General features: G+C 35.5%; 2 protein-coding genes across 5 annotated transcripts in view; one reads left to right on the forward strand and one right to left on the reverse strand.

The window, feature by feature from the left end:
* The window catches only part of LOC134855667 (dynein axonemal heavy chain 6-like), a 125,384-nt gene that overhangs the window by 71,908 nt on the left and 36,815 nt on the right, over positions 1-16,661 (forward strand). For all 4 annotated transcript variants that reach the window (XM_063872235.1, XM_063872238.1, XM_063872237.1 and 1 more), the window contains 10 exons: positions 349-531; positions 865-1,496; positions 1,840-2,010; positions 2,836-2,953; positions 3,260-3,377; positions 3,691-3,934; positions 4,046-4,207; positions 4,818-5,335; positions 5,874-6,012; positions 8,532-8,627. In XM_063872235.1, coding sequence (XP_063728305.1) covers positions 349-531; positions 865-1,496; positions 1,840-2,010; positions 2,836-2,953; positions 3,260-3,377; positions 3,691-3,934; positions 4,046-4,207; positions 4,818-5,335; positions 5,874-6,012; positions 8,532-8,627 — 2,381 coding nt within the window. The remainder of the gene's footprint in view (positions 1-348; positions 532-864; positions 1,497-1,839; positions 2,011-2,835; positions 2,954-3,259; positions 3,378-3,690; positions 3,935-4,045; positions 4,208-4,817; positions 5,336-5,873; positions 6,013-8,531; positions 8,628-16,661) is intronic.
* LOC134855668 (uncharacterized) lies at positions 9,432-15,751 on the reverse strand. The gene is made up of 8 exons (XM_063872239.1): positions 14,515-15,751; positions 13,729-13,943; positions 12,931-13,442; positions 12,490-12,769; positions 11,066-11,387; positions 10,738-10,858; positions 10,113-10,193; positions 9,432-9,748 (listed from the first exon to the last, which is right to left on the reverse strand). The coding sequence occupies exons 1-8, from the start codon at positions 14,657-14,659 to the stop codon at positions 9,520-9,522; spliced, it is 1,905 nt and encodes a 634-aa protein (XP_063728309.1). The 5' UTR covers positions 14,660-15,751; the 3' UTR covers positions 9,432-9,519.

Consider the following 16,661-nt stretch of genomic DNA (forward strand, 5'->3'; position numbering starts at 1 on the left):
GAATAAAACTCTCAGTAAGCTGAAATCTATTTTAAAAAATGAACTTATCTTCTGTGATTGCTTATTGTTTTTGAAATCAAGTATCACAGACTATGTCAAAACATTTGCATCAATGATTATTTATAAAAAAAAATCTAGTTTTCATTGCTTGCAAAGTAATTGAAGCTATTTGCAATAGGAATTGCTTGCGAAGTAGGCGGAGCTATTTGCAATATGAATAGGAGTCTTTTTTATACAGGTGTTCTGGTCTGAAAGATGTTGAAATATTGTTTTTGTGAATAATTAAATTAACCCTGAAAAAAGTTTTGAAAATTTAATGATGAAAATGACAATAAATTTATCTTGCAGGAGAGTCAGGAATAGGAAAAACGGCTATTGTGCAGGATTTGTTGTCCAAAGTTGGCCAGACATCTGGACTGTCTACTCATGGGGGCACAGTGTTGGGAAGGGTGTTGAACTATTCGGACAGAGACACTGACATTCTGGATAATGTCAGTCATCTACTGGCTATGAGTGACTCCAGAGACAAAGGTATGTTCAAAAGCCTTTTCGTGTTTCCTTTTTTAGTCCCCGCCAAGTGACTACAAAAATAAAGCCCACTACCCCCTTAATTTTTTTGTCACGGAATAGCTAAATTGAAAAATACATTCAATTTATTCATACTTTAGATTTGTCAAATAAAGCAAGCTCCTCATCACAAAAAATCAAAGTCATAGTTAATACATTATTTTGGATTTACTGCAATATAAGTTTCGAGAGTTAAAATGCAAAATGTAGCAAATATTTTGATAAGCTAAATTAAGGTTTGGCGTGATTTAAAACAAGGTTTGGCGTCATTTAAAACAAGGCTTGGCGTTGTTTTAGGAGGAACTATCGAAAGTACAACAGATGAAACTGCAATGCTATCCACTGCCGCAAAAGAAGCTCTTCGAGGAACTGTAATCCCAACCATCATCCAGTTCTCAGCCCAGACCAACTCCCACAAAGTCCAATCCCAACTCATTTTTAAACTCATTAAACGAGGAAAAGAGGGACTGACAGCTCCGAAAGGAAAACGAGTAGTTGCTTTTATAGATGACATCAACATGCCAATGCCTGAGACGTTCGGGTCCCAGCCACCTTTGGAACTGATCCGGCAGCTCCTGGAATCAAGCGGGTTCTATGTGTTCCCGAAGCTACAGTGGAAAAACATACATGATTTGTCGGTAGTGGCAGCTTGCGCTCCACCCGGAGGAGGGCGTCAAAACATGAGTCCTCGTCTTTTGAGTCAGTTTCGAATGTTGGCTCTGCCGCATCCGTCAGAAAGCTCGTTGCGCCATGTGTTCACAGTTAGATTAGGGCACTTTTTGGAATCGAGGGATTTTCTGCAGGACGTTAAAGAGCAGAGAGAGGCTTTAGTTAATGCGGCTATCGGGATCTATAACCAGATGAGCCGGACTATGTTGCCAACACCGACAAAAATTCACTACACGTTCAATCTGAGAGATTTATCACAGGTAAAAATTGTTTAATTATCCCAATAAAAGGAATTTTATTTTTAAAAATGCATTACAGTTTGTATAGTTTTTTGATTGGCACTAAAAATTTTCCAAAAGGAATTTACAACTTAGAACCAAATCGTCCGGAAAGTTGATAGGTGTTTTGACTTCTTCGACCCATGTTTGCAAATACTGAAATATGAAAAGAGAAATGAAAATGCTCGCAGGTGGTTTGAGGTTGGAAATCAGGTGGAACCCAATGAATTACTTAAGTGTATTTATAACGTTGATTTATTTATAAATCGCTGTTTTTCTTGGCTGAATGAGTGAAAATAAACAATATTTCCGTTTGCGTCTTCAGGTGATCACAGGTCTGTTCCAAGCAGACGACACAGTAGTGATCTCTCGTGAGTCAGCTGCCAGTCTCCTTGCTCACGAGGCCACAAGAGTGTTCCACGACAGACTCACAGACACTGCAGACAGGAAACACTTCTTCAAAATACTCACGGATGAACTACATCTCCACTTCAAGGTTTGATCCTAAATGAATTCCTCAAAATAACATTCTTATTGTTCCGACTTTCGATACGAAAGTAACGGAATATTTGTGCTCGGGGTGGGTTTTTTTTTTCTTCAGACAAATTTCGACTTTTTAACTAGCCATCTTTGACGGAATTTTTTTATATCATTCAAAAGGTATTGTTATCCTGAGCTTAAATTTGAAAAGATATTTCACCTGTGATCATTTTTTGTAAAGTTATGAGGGTTTAAAGTTTGCCATTTTGGCCATTTTGACCAATTTGGGACAATTAACGCGCGATATAATTCGCGCTATTAACGCGCAAGCGGAGATTTAATCCGTCTTATAAATCGTTCCAAATTGGTTAAACGAAGCTTATTTGCCATAATTGTTTGTTGCAAGGAACAAAATATATCCTTTTGTACTTTATATGGCGTGTGGGGGGATGATTTTCATAAAAAAACTTCAAATTTTTGAAAAAAAAATTAATTTTATTTTATTTCATTAAATTTTTTTATGCTATTACTGCTGATCCATAAACCTTAAAAGCCAGTCGTAACATTCAGGGCTTTGCCCTGATACGAGCAGTCTTGTCTCTTTTTATGGAGGCCAGACACATTTTAACTCTTATCTTAAATTAAATATCTCCCTTATTGTTTCTGTTGTCCTACGATGTTGGGGAAAAGTTAAAAGGACCATGTTTAAAGCTTAAGTTTTGTCAGTATTAGTTTTCGACTCCAGTTATGTTTTGTTTTCGAGTCCTGAAGTAAAGTCAAAGAGAAACTCATGTGTGCTTTGTTACTGAACTTTCCAATTGATAACTTCGGTGTTCTCTAGATCAAGATGAGCATGGAGTATTTCGACCAATCTCCCCTGCTCTACGGGGACTTCCTGGACCTCAACTCCCCCTCGAACAACAGAGTGTACAGACCCATGCAGAGCACAGCTCAGATAGGTGTGTTCATTTTATGTGAATGATTGTTCTTAAACTAAACGAGACGTTGGTTAAGTAGGGGTCTCTATGGGTACCTCTTTGACAAAAGCCCCCCTAAAGCAATCAACTATAGTGAAGAGTCACAATAAATGTGTGTTAGTAAAAAATGTAACCTTAATGCCCAGTTCAAACACTGCATAGCTTCATCGTTGTAGGCAACCTTCTCACTTGTGTCATAGACTATCATAGCACATTAGCAAATGCCATAATCTTCTAAGCTAAAACATTAGGTGCTTTCGATGATCATTAAAATGAAGTATATTCCAGCTGCCATTCTGGAGGAGTTCCATCTTCGCACCAGTTTCGGAGGGGGTCAAGGCGGGGGCGGAGGAGCGGCTGGCAAAGACATGAGCTTCTTTCAGGAGTGTGTCGTCCATATTTGCAGGTAATAACTTTTTAAACTTCAGTTTTGAAAAGCAAAAATTCAAAAGAGAGAACATCAGACTGAAAATTTTTTCGCCCGCTTTAAGAACTGTAAAAAAGCAAAACTGGAAAGTAAAAAATAACCATAAAAAAGCGAGCAGGGAAGTTGAAAGAAAAATCTTACTTTAATCAGTTGCTAACAGTGCTAAGGATTTACAGTGCTTTTTTACATTTTAAAGAGTCGTTGACTATTGTAATAATGATGATTTTTAGTCCTTTATGGAATGTGTATCTGTTGAAGTTACTGTGCCGTAACCAGCTTGTTTTTAATTCAGAGTATCCCGCGTGCTGCGTCAAGAGGGTGGCCATCTTCTCCTGGTTGGTCTGGACGGAACAGGGAAGTCCACGACAGTCCAGATAGCATCCAAGATAGCCCAGTGTGAGCTGTACAGGCTGACCATTACCAGGCACTACGGAGTGTCTGAGTTCCGGGAGGAGTTGAAGGGCATCTTCAAGATGTGTGGGGGATCGGATGGGAAAAGAGTGGCGTTTCTCTTAACGGATTCGGATCTAATCAAGGTCAGATATTAAACGTTACAACTTTGCCTTATGATTTGGATTTCTCTTTTGCTTGTAAGTACGAAAAAATAAAATTAGAAATTGTCGTTTAATGTTAATTATATATTCCAGGAGGAGTTCTTGGAAGACATCAACTCTATTCTGAACAGTGGAGAAGTGCCTGAGCTCTTCGACAAGGAGGAGATAGATGGAATATGCATAGATATCAAGAACATAGCCATGGACAGAGAACTGCCAGACACTGCCACTGCACTCTACAATTTCTTCCTTGAGGTTTTTGTCGTTTTAAATAAAAATTTCAAATGTTTCTCAAGGTTTAGAAAGTTCTTTCATGGCATTTTAAAAAAGGCTGGATAGCCTTCAGTATCCGCTAAAGCTGGTGCTCTACAACTGTTACGCTATAATTTTTGATACATTTTTATAGTGCTCATAGCTTGAAAACAAATAAATTATGATTATTTATTAAAAATTACCGTTAAATTACTTTGAAAAAGTCCTCGAAACTTCTGAAATGTCTGTGAAAACTTACATTTAAATAATGTACCGTATGATAACTTAAGAAACCTTTTAAAAAACAACTTATGAGCAACTTAAAGTTCAAATTAAATCATCAACTTTAATCTAATCATCAACATTAGATTAATAATTGAATTGGAAGTGAAAGCTGTCTCTCAACATCATAAATTGGTTAGCTTTTTGGATCGATACCAAAATTTAATCAAATTTTAGTTTTTGAAGACTTTTTTGAAATCAAAATGCAATATACCTATGGAAGACCTGGAAATTTATTGTCAAGTTTTCAATATTCTTTAAAATAAGTTGGAAGCATAAAAATTACTTTCTGTTTTTTTTAGTTTATTTTAAATTAATTGGTATTTTTCAGCGAGTCAAAGCAAACCTGCACATCATCTTAGCCCTGAGTCCAGCTGGGTCCAGTTTCCGCCACAGATGCCGGATGCACCCTAGTATAGTCAACTGCTGTACCATTGACTGGATCGATGAGTGGAGCGATCACGCCATGCTCACTGTGGCCCAAATGTCTTTGACTAAACTTGACTTCAATCAAACGTCGGCAGGGTTCCACAAGCCCTCACGACCGGTATCCCAAAGGTCGAGTAAATCCTCAAGTGCCAGAAAATATTCAGTCACTTTGGGTTCCATAGAAGTTGGTGGCGCCTCAGAAGTAGCTCGACCTCTGACAGGCGAGAGTCGCCAAAAAGCTCTGAAGGAAGCGCTTGCTGATAGCTGCGTGAAAATCTACAAATCCGTTCGAACAATGTCTCAGAGATTCTATGCTGAGTTGCGACGTCATTATTACGTAACTCCAAGTTCGTATCTGAAGCTAATGAAATTGTACTCCAATCTGTACGTGGAAAAATTGAACGAGATACTGCAAAACAGGTTATTCCGATATAATCGTCACTTAAAAATTGTAATGTATTTTTAATTTTTCCAACAGTTCTTGCGTTATTCATTGTTTAACACAAGCAAATGCTTGTTTGATAATACGCAATTTTTTCCAACCCAGTTGGCCTTAATCAGTGCTCAACGTTTGTGCGCAATTTAGCATGGACTTTGTTCGCAACTTGAACCTAATTTTTATCCGCCTTTTAAAACGGCTTGTATTTGCTATGATTCAAAGCTCAGAGATTAAAATCCCGTATTTGATTATAGTTTATTTTTCGAAGCTTATTAGAACTTTAAAATTTGATTAAAAAGGTTTACGAATTTTATCATTTTAAGTTATACATCTCATTTTTGCCATATTTTTTTGTTTCTTACTGCAAAATGCAGCTTCGCCTCGGTATTAATATCTTAAAGTATTCTATGAGTTCCACGCTCACGTACATTTTGAAGCCTTAACAGAATATCTACAGGATTTCGAAAATGAAATAGATTTTAAAATCTTCCCAAATTATCTTCAAATAAATTTATATAGGGACCGCCTAAAAAGTGGAATTGACAAATTGTCTGAAGCCAATGCATCTGTGGCTGTTCTACAGAAACAACTGGTCAGTTTGGGTCCAGAGATCGAAGAGAAAACAATCGAAACAGAGAAGACACTCGCTCTTCTCAAGGTACAAAATACTCTCACTCGATTCACATAACTGTATCAATCAGAGAACTTGGTTTTTAATACAATTCAATACTATACTACATCATTCTTCGTCGACACACTGAGTTTTGTATATCTGACAACACTGTCTGACTCGAAAAATCAAGCAACGCTATCTAGTTTTTTTGTCACTTCTAGGGTTAAGTCTAGAATTTCTTAATGAAACTCGACTCAGCACTGAAGAGGCTTCGTTATGAAATGTCACTCGACTACATCTTCATTTGTGGTAGTTTTGCGTTGAAAAAGTGCAATTGAATTCAAAGTTTTTCTCCAAATCAAGTCGCAACAAGAATTTTTTGTGCCAGATGTTACCTCTAATTTTCTCAAAAACGCAAAAAAAATGAATCTATCCGCGACTCTACTAATCTACTCTTTTGCTTCCTGAAAATGCTCTGGCTCGTTTTCAAATTGGTTTTTTTCGAAAAGCGATAAAAACAGTATTTTTTGAAATAAATGCATGATTAATGAAAATTTTTATAGAGCTGAAAAAGCAGATTTTTCTATAAAGCAACAGAATTTGCTCTATATAGCAGCAGAAATCTTTGGGGGCATGCTTAGGAGGTGGCTTTACTTCCTGATTTTTAATCGTACGACGTAAGAAATACATCAAGTTCGTACTGAAAGGTTTATAGAACTGATCTATGACAAGCAATCATAATAATTATCAATCGAAGACACATGAAAACAAGGATAGGCGGTTACTGTGCAAGTAGCACAGAATGTTCAGACCATAGTCTTAAAAAATACGTAAAATTCTTTTTTTTTCAAGTTAGTGTCGTTTTTTCTACGTGGTGTGATAAAAGGATTTGAACAAAAAACTAAAACTAATGCATATTTGACAGACATAGTAAAACAGGCAATTTGAAAATAAAACAGTTTTTCCAAAAACATAACTAGAAAAACGAAAAAAAAATGGTTAAAAAATTTTTCAAAATTTTTTTTAATTTTTCAAATTTTGTTTCTGAAAAGTTTGATCTTTTTCATACCCAATGGGGCGCTAAAAACTTTCAAGGCTTAAGTTAAGCACCTTGACTAGGTTTAAGTTAAGGCTTAAGTTAAGCATAAATAAGCTAATGTAAGCTTGTTCACTTGTTCGAAGCTAGACGAAAAATCAAAAAAATTTCAAACCTGTTTTTCTCAACACTAGAAGTAAATTTTGGGAATTTTTTAATGTGATTCGAATCACGACTGAAAGGTCTTCAATTTGATATACCAGTCAACCCAGTCCATTGCTTATTTGTGGTACCTAATTTTGCGTTGAAAAAAAGAGAAAAAATCTAAAACACACCCGAATACAAAGTTCCTCCTCATTTTCATTGGTCGGAACAAAAAATTAAAACACACCTGAATACAAAGTTCTTCCCCATTTTTCAAATGGTCGGAACAAAAAAAAACATATTTTCATTTGTAGTATAATCTTGCAAACAATTTTAGTTTTTAAATTTGGGTCATGGGGTCATGTTTTTTATTTCTATTTTCGAAGAAAGTGAGAAAATAAGCTTGGGGTGGTTTTTTCAGATAATTTTTTGAAAGAAAAATTTCGAGTGGGAATCGCATCTGGAATCTACGCGTTACGAAGCAGGTGTGCTTCGCACTATCCTAAATACGCTTTGACATCTCGTTTAAAAATTTGAAGACTTTATATATGATGCTGAATGCGTAATCCGAAGTATCATCCCGCTCACAAAACTGATCCGATTATTTGACATTGACCTTCCTAAATTTATAGTTTTATCTAAAAAATTTTTTGGTAAACACTTGTAGAGCAATTAATGGGCAGTTGAAACGTTTCGGGGTTTGCCCTGATATACGAGTAGTCTTGTTTAAATTGATGATGTAAGAATGAAGCATTTTTGTGTTACTGATCTAGTGCGCCCCATTTGGTTTCACTGATTCATCAATTCATTGACATCACATCAGAAAATACCAAGTTTTTGGGCGCTATTTAAAGACGTGTGTGCCGTTTAGGATGCAGCAATTACTTCAGTTCTGTGCATGTAAATGAAACATGATGGAACCGAAAAGTTCAACAAAACTGGTCTTATCGGGTCAAAGCCCTGTATGTTTCGACTTTTATAAAGTGTCTCAAAAATTTTTGGTGGCTCTTAACTTTTTGATACTGAAAAAAAAACTGATTTGAGGAGAAGACATTAACTCTAGTACTCAAGGTGCAAAAAGGTTTTAGGCATCCAAGTGTCATAGTTCTTTTATGGTAAGTTTCGTAGGAGTTTCTGCACTAGGGAAAAATTTTATCAAATAGATACTCCGAGGAGAATGGTTTGTTTTCGTATACTTAAGAAATATTTTTTAAAACTGAGAGGCAGTTCATTGATTACACAAGCGGATCTTGGTGTTATATCACGGTAGTCGCAAAATATAACCTAAGTCGCAAAAAAAGTGCTCATTTGGAGAAATTTTTGCTTTCTTTATATCTGGTAACTATAAATGTATATGAATGACACTTCATTGGTGGTTGTTTAGGAAGACCAGGCGGCGGTGGAAGAGGTGATCCAGCTGGTGGCAGCTGAAGAGAAGGTCATGTTGAGAGAGACGCAGATTGTACAGGAGTACGCACAGGTGAGTCATCTAATTTTAGTCTTCTTACTAATTCGGCCTAAACTACATTCGGACTAAACATCGCCGCATTAATAATTAGACTCGGTATTCTATTGATACTTGAGCGCTGTATTTGATTCCAATCAATCAGGTTCGATAAACTTTTTTTTTGCCATCACGAGATCACGAGAGGGCGAAATAAATGAAACGATCAAATTGTTTTTCTTTGTCAAGACCATTTAAGCTAGACAGTAGTTCTTCAAAAAGTGCAATTTACGCGTCAAAGTGGCCTATAAATTGTATTGATTTTATGTTTGCAATTCTATTATTCGAGATCTGCTTCTCAATATAGTTACTTTTCGAAAGACTAAATATGTTCGCAAACAAACACGAACAAGTCGGTTGTTTTTCCAACAAGTGTACACAAAAACTGAATCCCTTTTTTTCCTGAGCCCAAAGTAACTCGATGAAATTTTTGTTAAAAAATCTGGTTCGTGAAAGTCACTTTTTTAGTTCAAAAGTAGATTTTACGTAGAACATGCGAAGATATTTTCTGTCACTATTATCTGTCAAATTGTATCTGTCTCCAATTGCTTCTATGATAAGCAAACCAGGGTTTGACCTTAACTCTCATTATTTGCATTTAATAACCTTGAATGCTCTTTGCATGATGTTTGACTCCAGAATTCATTTCAAATATGTATTTTGAAGGTCTCCTTTTCAAGGCTAAATTTGTTCAAATGATGGTCATCTCGTAGGTGTGAAAACTTCAAATTCATTCTGTCAAACTTGTCAAACTCGAATTTTCAGCTGTAAAATAGTGGGTGTGATAACAAATTAATTCAAATACCTTTTAGTAAATAGGTAAACATAGATATGATTATTAGGAGGTAAATTCACTACATAACAAAAATTAAGTTCCTTTCTCTTTGTTTGGTTTGTTTAAATGTCTCAATGCCAAATATCCATAAACATAAAACACGCAAGTTGCAACCAGCATCACAGCTATGCAAGAAGTTGTACTTAAATCCACTCCGGCATCACTGAGAATCGAAACGGGGTCTATCGCTTCTGAGCATGATTTTGAGATTGGCGTTGTGATATTGCTGGTACTCAAATTGTTTACCTCTTGGACGCATGGTCTGAAACAAACAGAAAAAATTGATCTCGAATTAAATAAATTATTTGATCAGACTCGGTCGTAATTTTTTTCAAGCTCAAACTATTTTTTAAATCTTTTGTGTTTCTCTTTGAATTCGCGTCTCTCGTCCAACATTTTCTTATAAATTAAATTAAATTTTCCCAATTGATATCCACTTATCAATTGAGTTTTTCTTTTCCGCCTTTTTAAATGGTGTTTTTTATATTCACGTTTCAATACAGCGATAGTTTTTTTTTGCATTTTTTTAATTTGTCCATTTGCATCATATATTTTGATATATTGTAGTTAGCGCGTCAAATATCCTGTAAAAAAAACTTAAATTATATTTTCAGAAATTGTCTTACTGGTAGTAAGTGTGTGATGCGAAGTGTGTGTTGAGAAGGGCGTACCACGTGAAGTTAAACAGGGAAAGGTACTTCGTCCATCTGAATAAAAAAAATAGTTAGTTTTGACATGGTAAAAAAGAATATGAAGCATTATATTAGTTTAACCGTGCTAATGATTTTGAATTAGATAGACTTCCTAGATTTTGGCTTCGGAATATCAAAAAATTCAATCCCACTTTCCATTTATTATCATTAACAAATATAATCATATGGATCATTGAAACTTCAAGATTAAATTCCGTTCACTGTGAGTAAAGCTGAAGATGATGCTACCTATTTTTTGACAAAAAAGCAAAGGGATTGTCTTTTAAAACTCATATATGCAAATATATATTGTCACATTATCTGAAATTATCTAGTGAATTTTCTATGAGATTTCAAGCTATTTTTTTTTTGTTTTTAACTTTGATCAATGTGTCCGGTTTACCGCAATTTGATGAAAAAGCCATTAAAAATCAGCATTTTAGCTGAGTTAGTTGCAAGTAATGATTGTTTCTTAAATTTTCTGATTAGTTAAAAAAGTGAATCCCTGAGTTAATCGCATCTTCTGATTGGTTGATGGATGATAGACTGGACGTGGTACCTGAATACGTATGGGAGTTGTCGACTGTAGAATCCCCCGAACATGAGCATCATGAGGAGCACCACAGCACAGATGGTGAGGGTGTGCTGGTAGTTCATAGTGGTACACCCTATAGCCACACCTGAACAAAAAAAGCATATTGTCATTTTTCATTGCATCGGTCAAATTTGGGAAAAAGTTAAAATTGAATTGTATAGTTTAAAACAGTTCCACGTTGTCAAAATCTCTCATGCTTTTTTAATTTCTGGCTTGTTTTGGATTTTTTACATCCATTAAAGAGAAAAATTAGAAGTTTCTGAAGACAAATGGCATTTGAATATCATTGTACCTAATGCGTTAAACTCGACAACAGTAGTGGCAATAATAGTCAAAGTCATCACAAAGCTACTGGCATTGACCATTCCAGACACCCAGTACACAACACACACCATCAATACAGGGTAGATACTGATCATAGGCACTTCCACTACACACTTGCCCACGTAGTAAGCGGACAGAGAGTACCACCCCGAGGAGCGTTCCCGTCGCACTACAGTGCGTTCGGAAGGGAATGAGAACATGACTTTGTATGGGGCGTAGAAGGCCCAGTATTGGGTGAGGAAGTAAAGTTGGGCTTTGCGACGTTCGACGTCTTCTTCGGAATCTCCAACCTGCGAAAATTGGGTTTTAATTAAATTAAACATTCCAGCAGACAACAACAAATACATTTAAGACAAATTACAGCCAGCATATGATAAAAAATCAAACAATCAAGTTTAAATAAATCACACATCGCCAACAGGAGTACATGTCTTTGCGTAACTGCTCCTATAAAGGCGCCCATAAGTAGAAAAAATCGCTTAAAATATAGCTGATTAGTTTCCTTTGAAAATTTTTTGTCCAAGTCATGTTCCTCTTTCTTTTGTGTTGTTTTTCCAATTCTTACCACTCTTTTTTGACTAGAGGGAAATTAATGATAACTTTGAACTTGATGTGTCATTTGGCAGATAACTTATTCTCCTCAGCTGCGATCTCATTAGTTGAACTGATTATGATTAGCATCAGAAAATGATGTAATTTGATGTAACTTATCTTCTATTTCCTTTCACTGATGAAGATAATACAAAACCGGATAGAGTTTCTCATTCCCGATATATAAATAGGTGACTTAACTTTTTAATTAAATTCATCAACGCAGAAGAACCGAAAGACAGAACTTTAATATTTGCCATCAGAATATCTTATTCAATGAAACTATTCACAAAAATTTTCTGAAAGTCGAAATATTTTTCTGAATGATTTCAAAAAAGTTCAGAATTGAAAATAAACTTTCCAAGTTGAAAATTTTCTACTATTTGGAACTTGTGTCCCAGTTATATGGTAGCTGAAGCAGTCTTTGTGACTCAAAATATAATCATATTTCCATTTTCATCGGGCGGCGTTTATTTGATGTTTTTCTTTTATTTCCTGCTTCACTCCCGGAGTTTCAGTTCAATCATTTGATATGTTAAAAGAAGGTTTCTAATAAGCCGGTCATTAGATTCAGTCTTTTTTGAATTCAATTTCTCCATTCACTGACTAGCAAATGGCTTCAAAAATCTATTTAAAGCGTCTCAATGAAACAATAACTTGTGTGAACTGGTTTTGTTTATCATCTTCAAGCTACCGTTACTCAAGTAGGAATGAATACGTCGAATCTTTTTTGTTGCCCTTGAACCAATTGAAGGTGTCTGCGCAAATATAATAACGTGAATGAAAAATTAGTACACTGACCTTGAACCAAATTATGCACATGAAAAGAGTGACTGCCGCGAATTCCATGGCCGAATATCGGTTGATCACTTGTTTCCATCTGTGTGAAAAACTCCTCCGTCCAAGAGTAGTTATCTGTTGCATGTAGGATGCCCTTGGCGACTGTTCAAACAGGGATTTTTCCGATGACTTTTCACCAGATGAGTTCGAGTTATGGTTTTCTTCAGCAGTTGAAAAGGGGCTCAGTTGGAGAGGAGGGTCTTTTTCAATGGTACGGTTGCTCCAAGTTTTGTGTGTCAGGCTAAAATACGAATTATTAAAAATGTTCTAAAAATTGGATCTTATCAGAAATTGTATTTTCTTGCTCTGGTATTTATACAGCTCAACTACACAAATCTAGTCGATTAGATCCTTGACAAAAAAGGGTTGAAGTTTCAGATACAAATTGTTTAATTTTTTCACCTTGCGGAACGGCATGACTCAGTTTCCGATGACGTAACATCCACGCAAATTTCCAAGCTCTCTGATTTTGGCATTTGTAAAGTGTTACTTTTACTGTTATCCGGTACAATATTGAATTTATCATCGCTCAAAATATCCAAAAAGTACTCTGCTGGGTTGTATTGAGGAGGGCACACGTAGCCTTGAGCTGCCAGGGATTTAATACTGTCTTCTGGACTTCCGAAAAACATCTGGGATCCCTCATGAAGGATCAGAATTTTATGGAAACTTTGGAAAATGAAACTCGAAGGTTGATGGATTGAACAAATTACAATTTTGCTTTCGTTCACGGCAAAATCGTGCAAGAATGTGATCAGCTTTTTGGCAGCTGAAGCGTCTAGACCGGAAGTGGGTTCGTCTAGAAGGATTATTTCAGGATTGCAGAGTATTTCACAGGCAATATTGAGACGCTTCCTCTCTCCGCCTGATAATCCGTACTGATATCCGTCTCCACACTGGATGTGACTGCATCCCTAAAACAAGAAATATAAAAACCACTTTAGATGCATTTTACTTCAGAAGTAGTTTTATATTCGATTTTTGCAGACAAGTTTCCAAACATGAAACTCAAATGTCTATAAAAAAATAAACTATACGGAAATTTTTGTAATTTGTGGCGATAAATAGCGTGATTTTTCCTGTAAATGTATTTGTATCATTATTGAGCTCATGTTTTGTTTTGAAAATGGTGTTCTGCGCAGAAATCAAAGGTGAATTTGGTGTTCCGCGCACAAATTTATGTACTAATTAATAGTGTACCTCAAGGTTCAGTAACTGCAGCACTTTTTGAACCAGCGCTTCTTTCTGACGTTGGCTGATGCTCTTTCCCAGTCTCAAATTAGCTGCGAAGTTCAGAGTCTGTAACAGTGTCAGGTTCTCGAAGAACGCGTCTGTTTGTTGTACAAAGCAGATTCTCTTCACACTCTGTCTTGTGATTGGTTTGCCATCTATCGTCACTGTTCCTTTCACCAGAGCTTTAAAAAGGCCAATTTATACTATTGTTTTACAGCCTAATTACATGAAACTTTGATCCAACTTTTGACTTAATTTAAATTGTGTTTTTTTGCATTAATGGCCTTTTTTCGTTTTGAGGCTTTCTAAATAGTTTCCCAAGCGGAACTTTCTGAAGGAAAAAGTCGGATCTTTTTCGTAAGGTTGTTATTTTCTGAAACATATTTGAAACCCATCTACGCAAAATTTCATCTCGCATTTCTGATCTTTTTTTTTTACTGTGAACCCTTTTGGGTTTTTGTACAAACATACATTGCTTTCAAAGCTGATTCTCGGAAACATAGTGGTCAGCGGCTATTCTTAGCTTTAATTTTGTTTCAACGGGAATATTTGAAGTTCCTTGGGAGATAAATGTTACATTTGTTGAAGCTAAATTTAACTCAGAATAAGGAAGCTAGATCTTACAGTCTGCGGAAAGTTGAACAAAGCTTATTAGTCGTCGGGCTTTTGGATTTTTGGATTTATAAACTTAAATTTCGTAAGACAAACTAATACAATTTAGTAAACTACGTCATAGACGAAGAATTAACTAACCAGTCCTGCGTCCGGACAAAATATCCAGCGTGTATGTCTTTCCAGATCCGCTGGGTCCCATGACTGCCACGAATTCCCCTCTCCGAACATTTCCAGACAAATTCTGGACAATTCTGTTCCTATAAGTGATGTTTGTCCACTCCATAGTGGAAAAAGAGTAAAAAATAAAATGTTATCAGACAATCTTGAAAATTTAAATGAAGAATCTTCTGTTTATTTCAGAAGGTTGATTTTCGAGTTTACAAAGAAACTAAATGAAAACGAGTGGTTCTGAAATTTGGTTTTGACTTTTATATCGCGCGATGATTCTAACGAAAGCAAATATAACAGCTGAAATGTTACAACACCAAGCAAGGCTATTTTGGTGGTGAAATGAAATGGTATATGCGTCGTTGCTGTAGGTTTATGTTTGGCGGGCGGTGGTTTTCGGGCCGTTTTCACGAGATAAGCAGAAGTTGTCTTTGAGTTGCGTAATAATTGGACTTTCGACTGTCGATATTCAAGAATGAGATGAATATGGGAATTTGAATAAACTTTGACTTTTTAGGCAATCGATTTTACTTTTTGGCAAATAAACTTACTGTAATCTTTGAAAACTCAACTAAATTTGGATATTTTAGATAGCTGTAGCTTCAGTGAAGATAAAGATAAAAGATTTAAGAAACTGCTATAAAAAACTGATAATTTTGGCCTAATTTAGAACTAAATTCGTATAATACTTTGGGTAAATTTCTAAAAGCATTGAAGTTTTTCGACCTTTTGGATTTGTCCGTCTAGTAAGACTTTTGTCAAATATAAACGCCTTTTTCTGTAAAAATAACTTATAAACTATATATGAAACCCCAAGTTCTGTTCCATGTACAGTCGTGGCTGGGTAAACTAAAAGTTGGAATTCGTATAAATATGTTCAAATTTGTTGAGATTTCCGCTTGGAGAATACTCAATCCAAGTTATTTGACAAGTCAATTTTGGTAATATTGATATTTGAGATAGCTGAACGCACACCTTCGTTGTATTCTGTTCTTATTGGCTGTTATAATGTTGACGTAAAATAATGAATTAGCTACCAAAATCAACCACAATGTAACAAGCTCAAGCTGGTATTTTTAGTAGAATGAAAAATTACCATTTTAAACTGCGTCTTACTGTTTTTTTTTGAAGCCGCAATTGTATATTTTATCTCTATACAAATACGGTAAGCCTGTCTTGCTGTGTTACACTTCTTATTGTGGCTGAGCTAGCGTATGCACTGAAGTAAAAAAAAATCTGGTCGCAAAAATAGTCAGTTTTTTTATACCAATATAAAGCATGTATTTCCGCTATGGAGTTTTTTTTCTATTGAGAATTCTCTTCTTATGGCTAAAAGCAGCGAAAAACAAAGTATCGTTTGAAGCAGACTAAAAAAGTAAGCCGATTCCTAAATTTAGTGACGTGAACAAGAATTTTTATGAGAGCATTAGTGACGAGAACAGGACTTTTTTGACGGAAGCTTTTCGAAAAAATGTTTGAGATTTTAGGCCATTTGCGTTGCTTATCTGAAGTCGCCCATGAAAAATCAAATTCGATCAAAATTGCGCGATACAAAACATTTAAAGTATTTTTTTTTAAACAAAAGTTATTACACAAATTCAAATAAATTTATAGAACATTCAATTGTAATGTTTTTTTGGCGTTTTGGATTTTCACAGAGTAATTTTGACCAATGTTTTTTAAGGAAGTTTTTTGTACCATTGTGTCTGTCTAATGTTTTAGGATTCGGTTGAAAAAACTGTCGACGTATTTATTGACAAGTAGTCTGGAGGTATAATATCGACTGTCTGCGTCGTTTGTTAGCGTAGGAATCAGACTTTTCTGTCCCCTGCTGGAAGTTGGTATGAATATATTACTTGAATGCTGGGAATAGAATGGAAATAGGGTTTAGTTTGTCTTCACGTGAACTGACATTTCTATCACGAGACTCAATTATTGGAGTAAGGAGACGAAATCTTGTTTTTTTTTCAATTTAAGGCTCTTAGAAGGTGCTTCAAATGTCATAAGTTCAGTTGTTCTAACCCATTTTTGATTAAAAAATCCAATTATTTTTGCAAAAAAATTTACTATTTGGTTTTTTCCTGAAAATTGCAAGTTACACTACTATCGATAGTTCT

Source organism: Symsagittifera roscoffensis, chromosome 10 (assembly GCF_963678635.1).
Source record: "Symsagittifera roscoffensis chromosome 10, txSymRosc1.1, whole genome shotgun sequence".
NCBI lineage: Eukaryota > Metazoa > Xenacoelomorpha > Acoela > Convolutidae > Symsagittifera > Symsagittifera roscoffensis.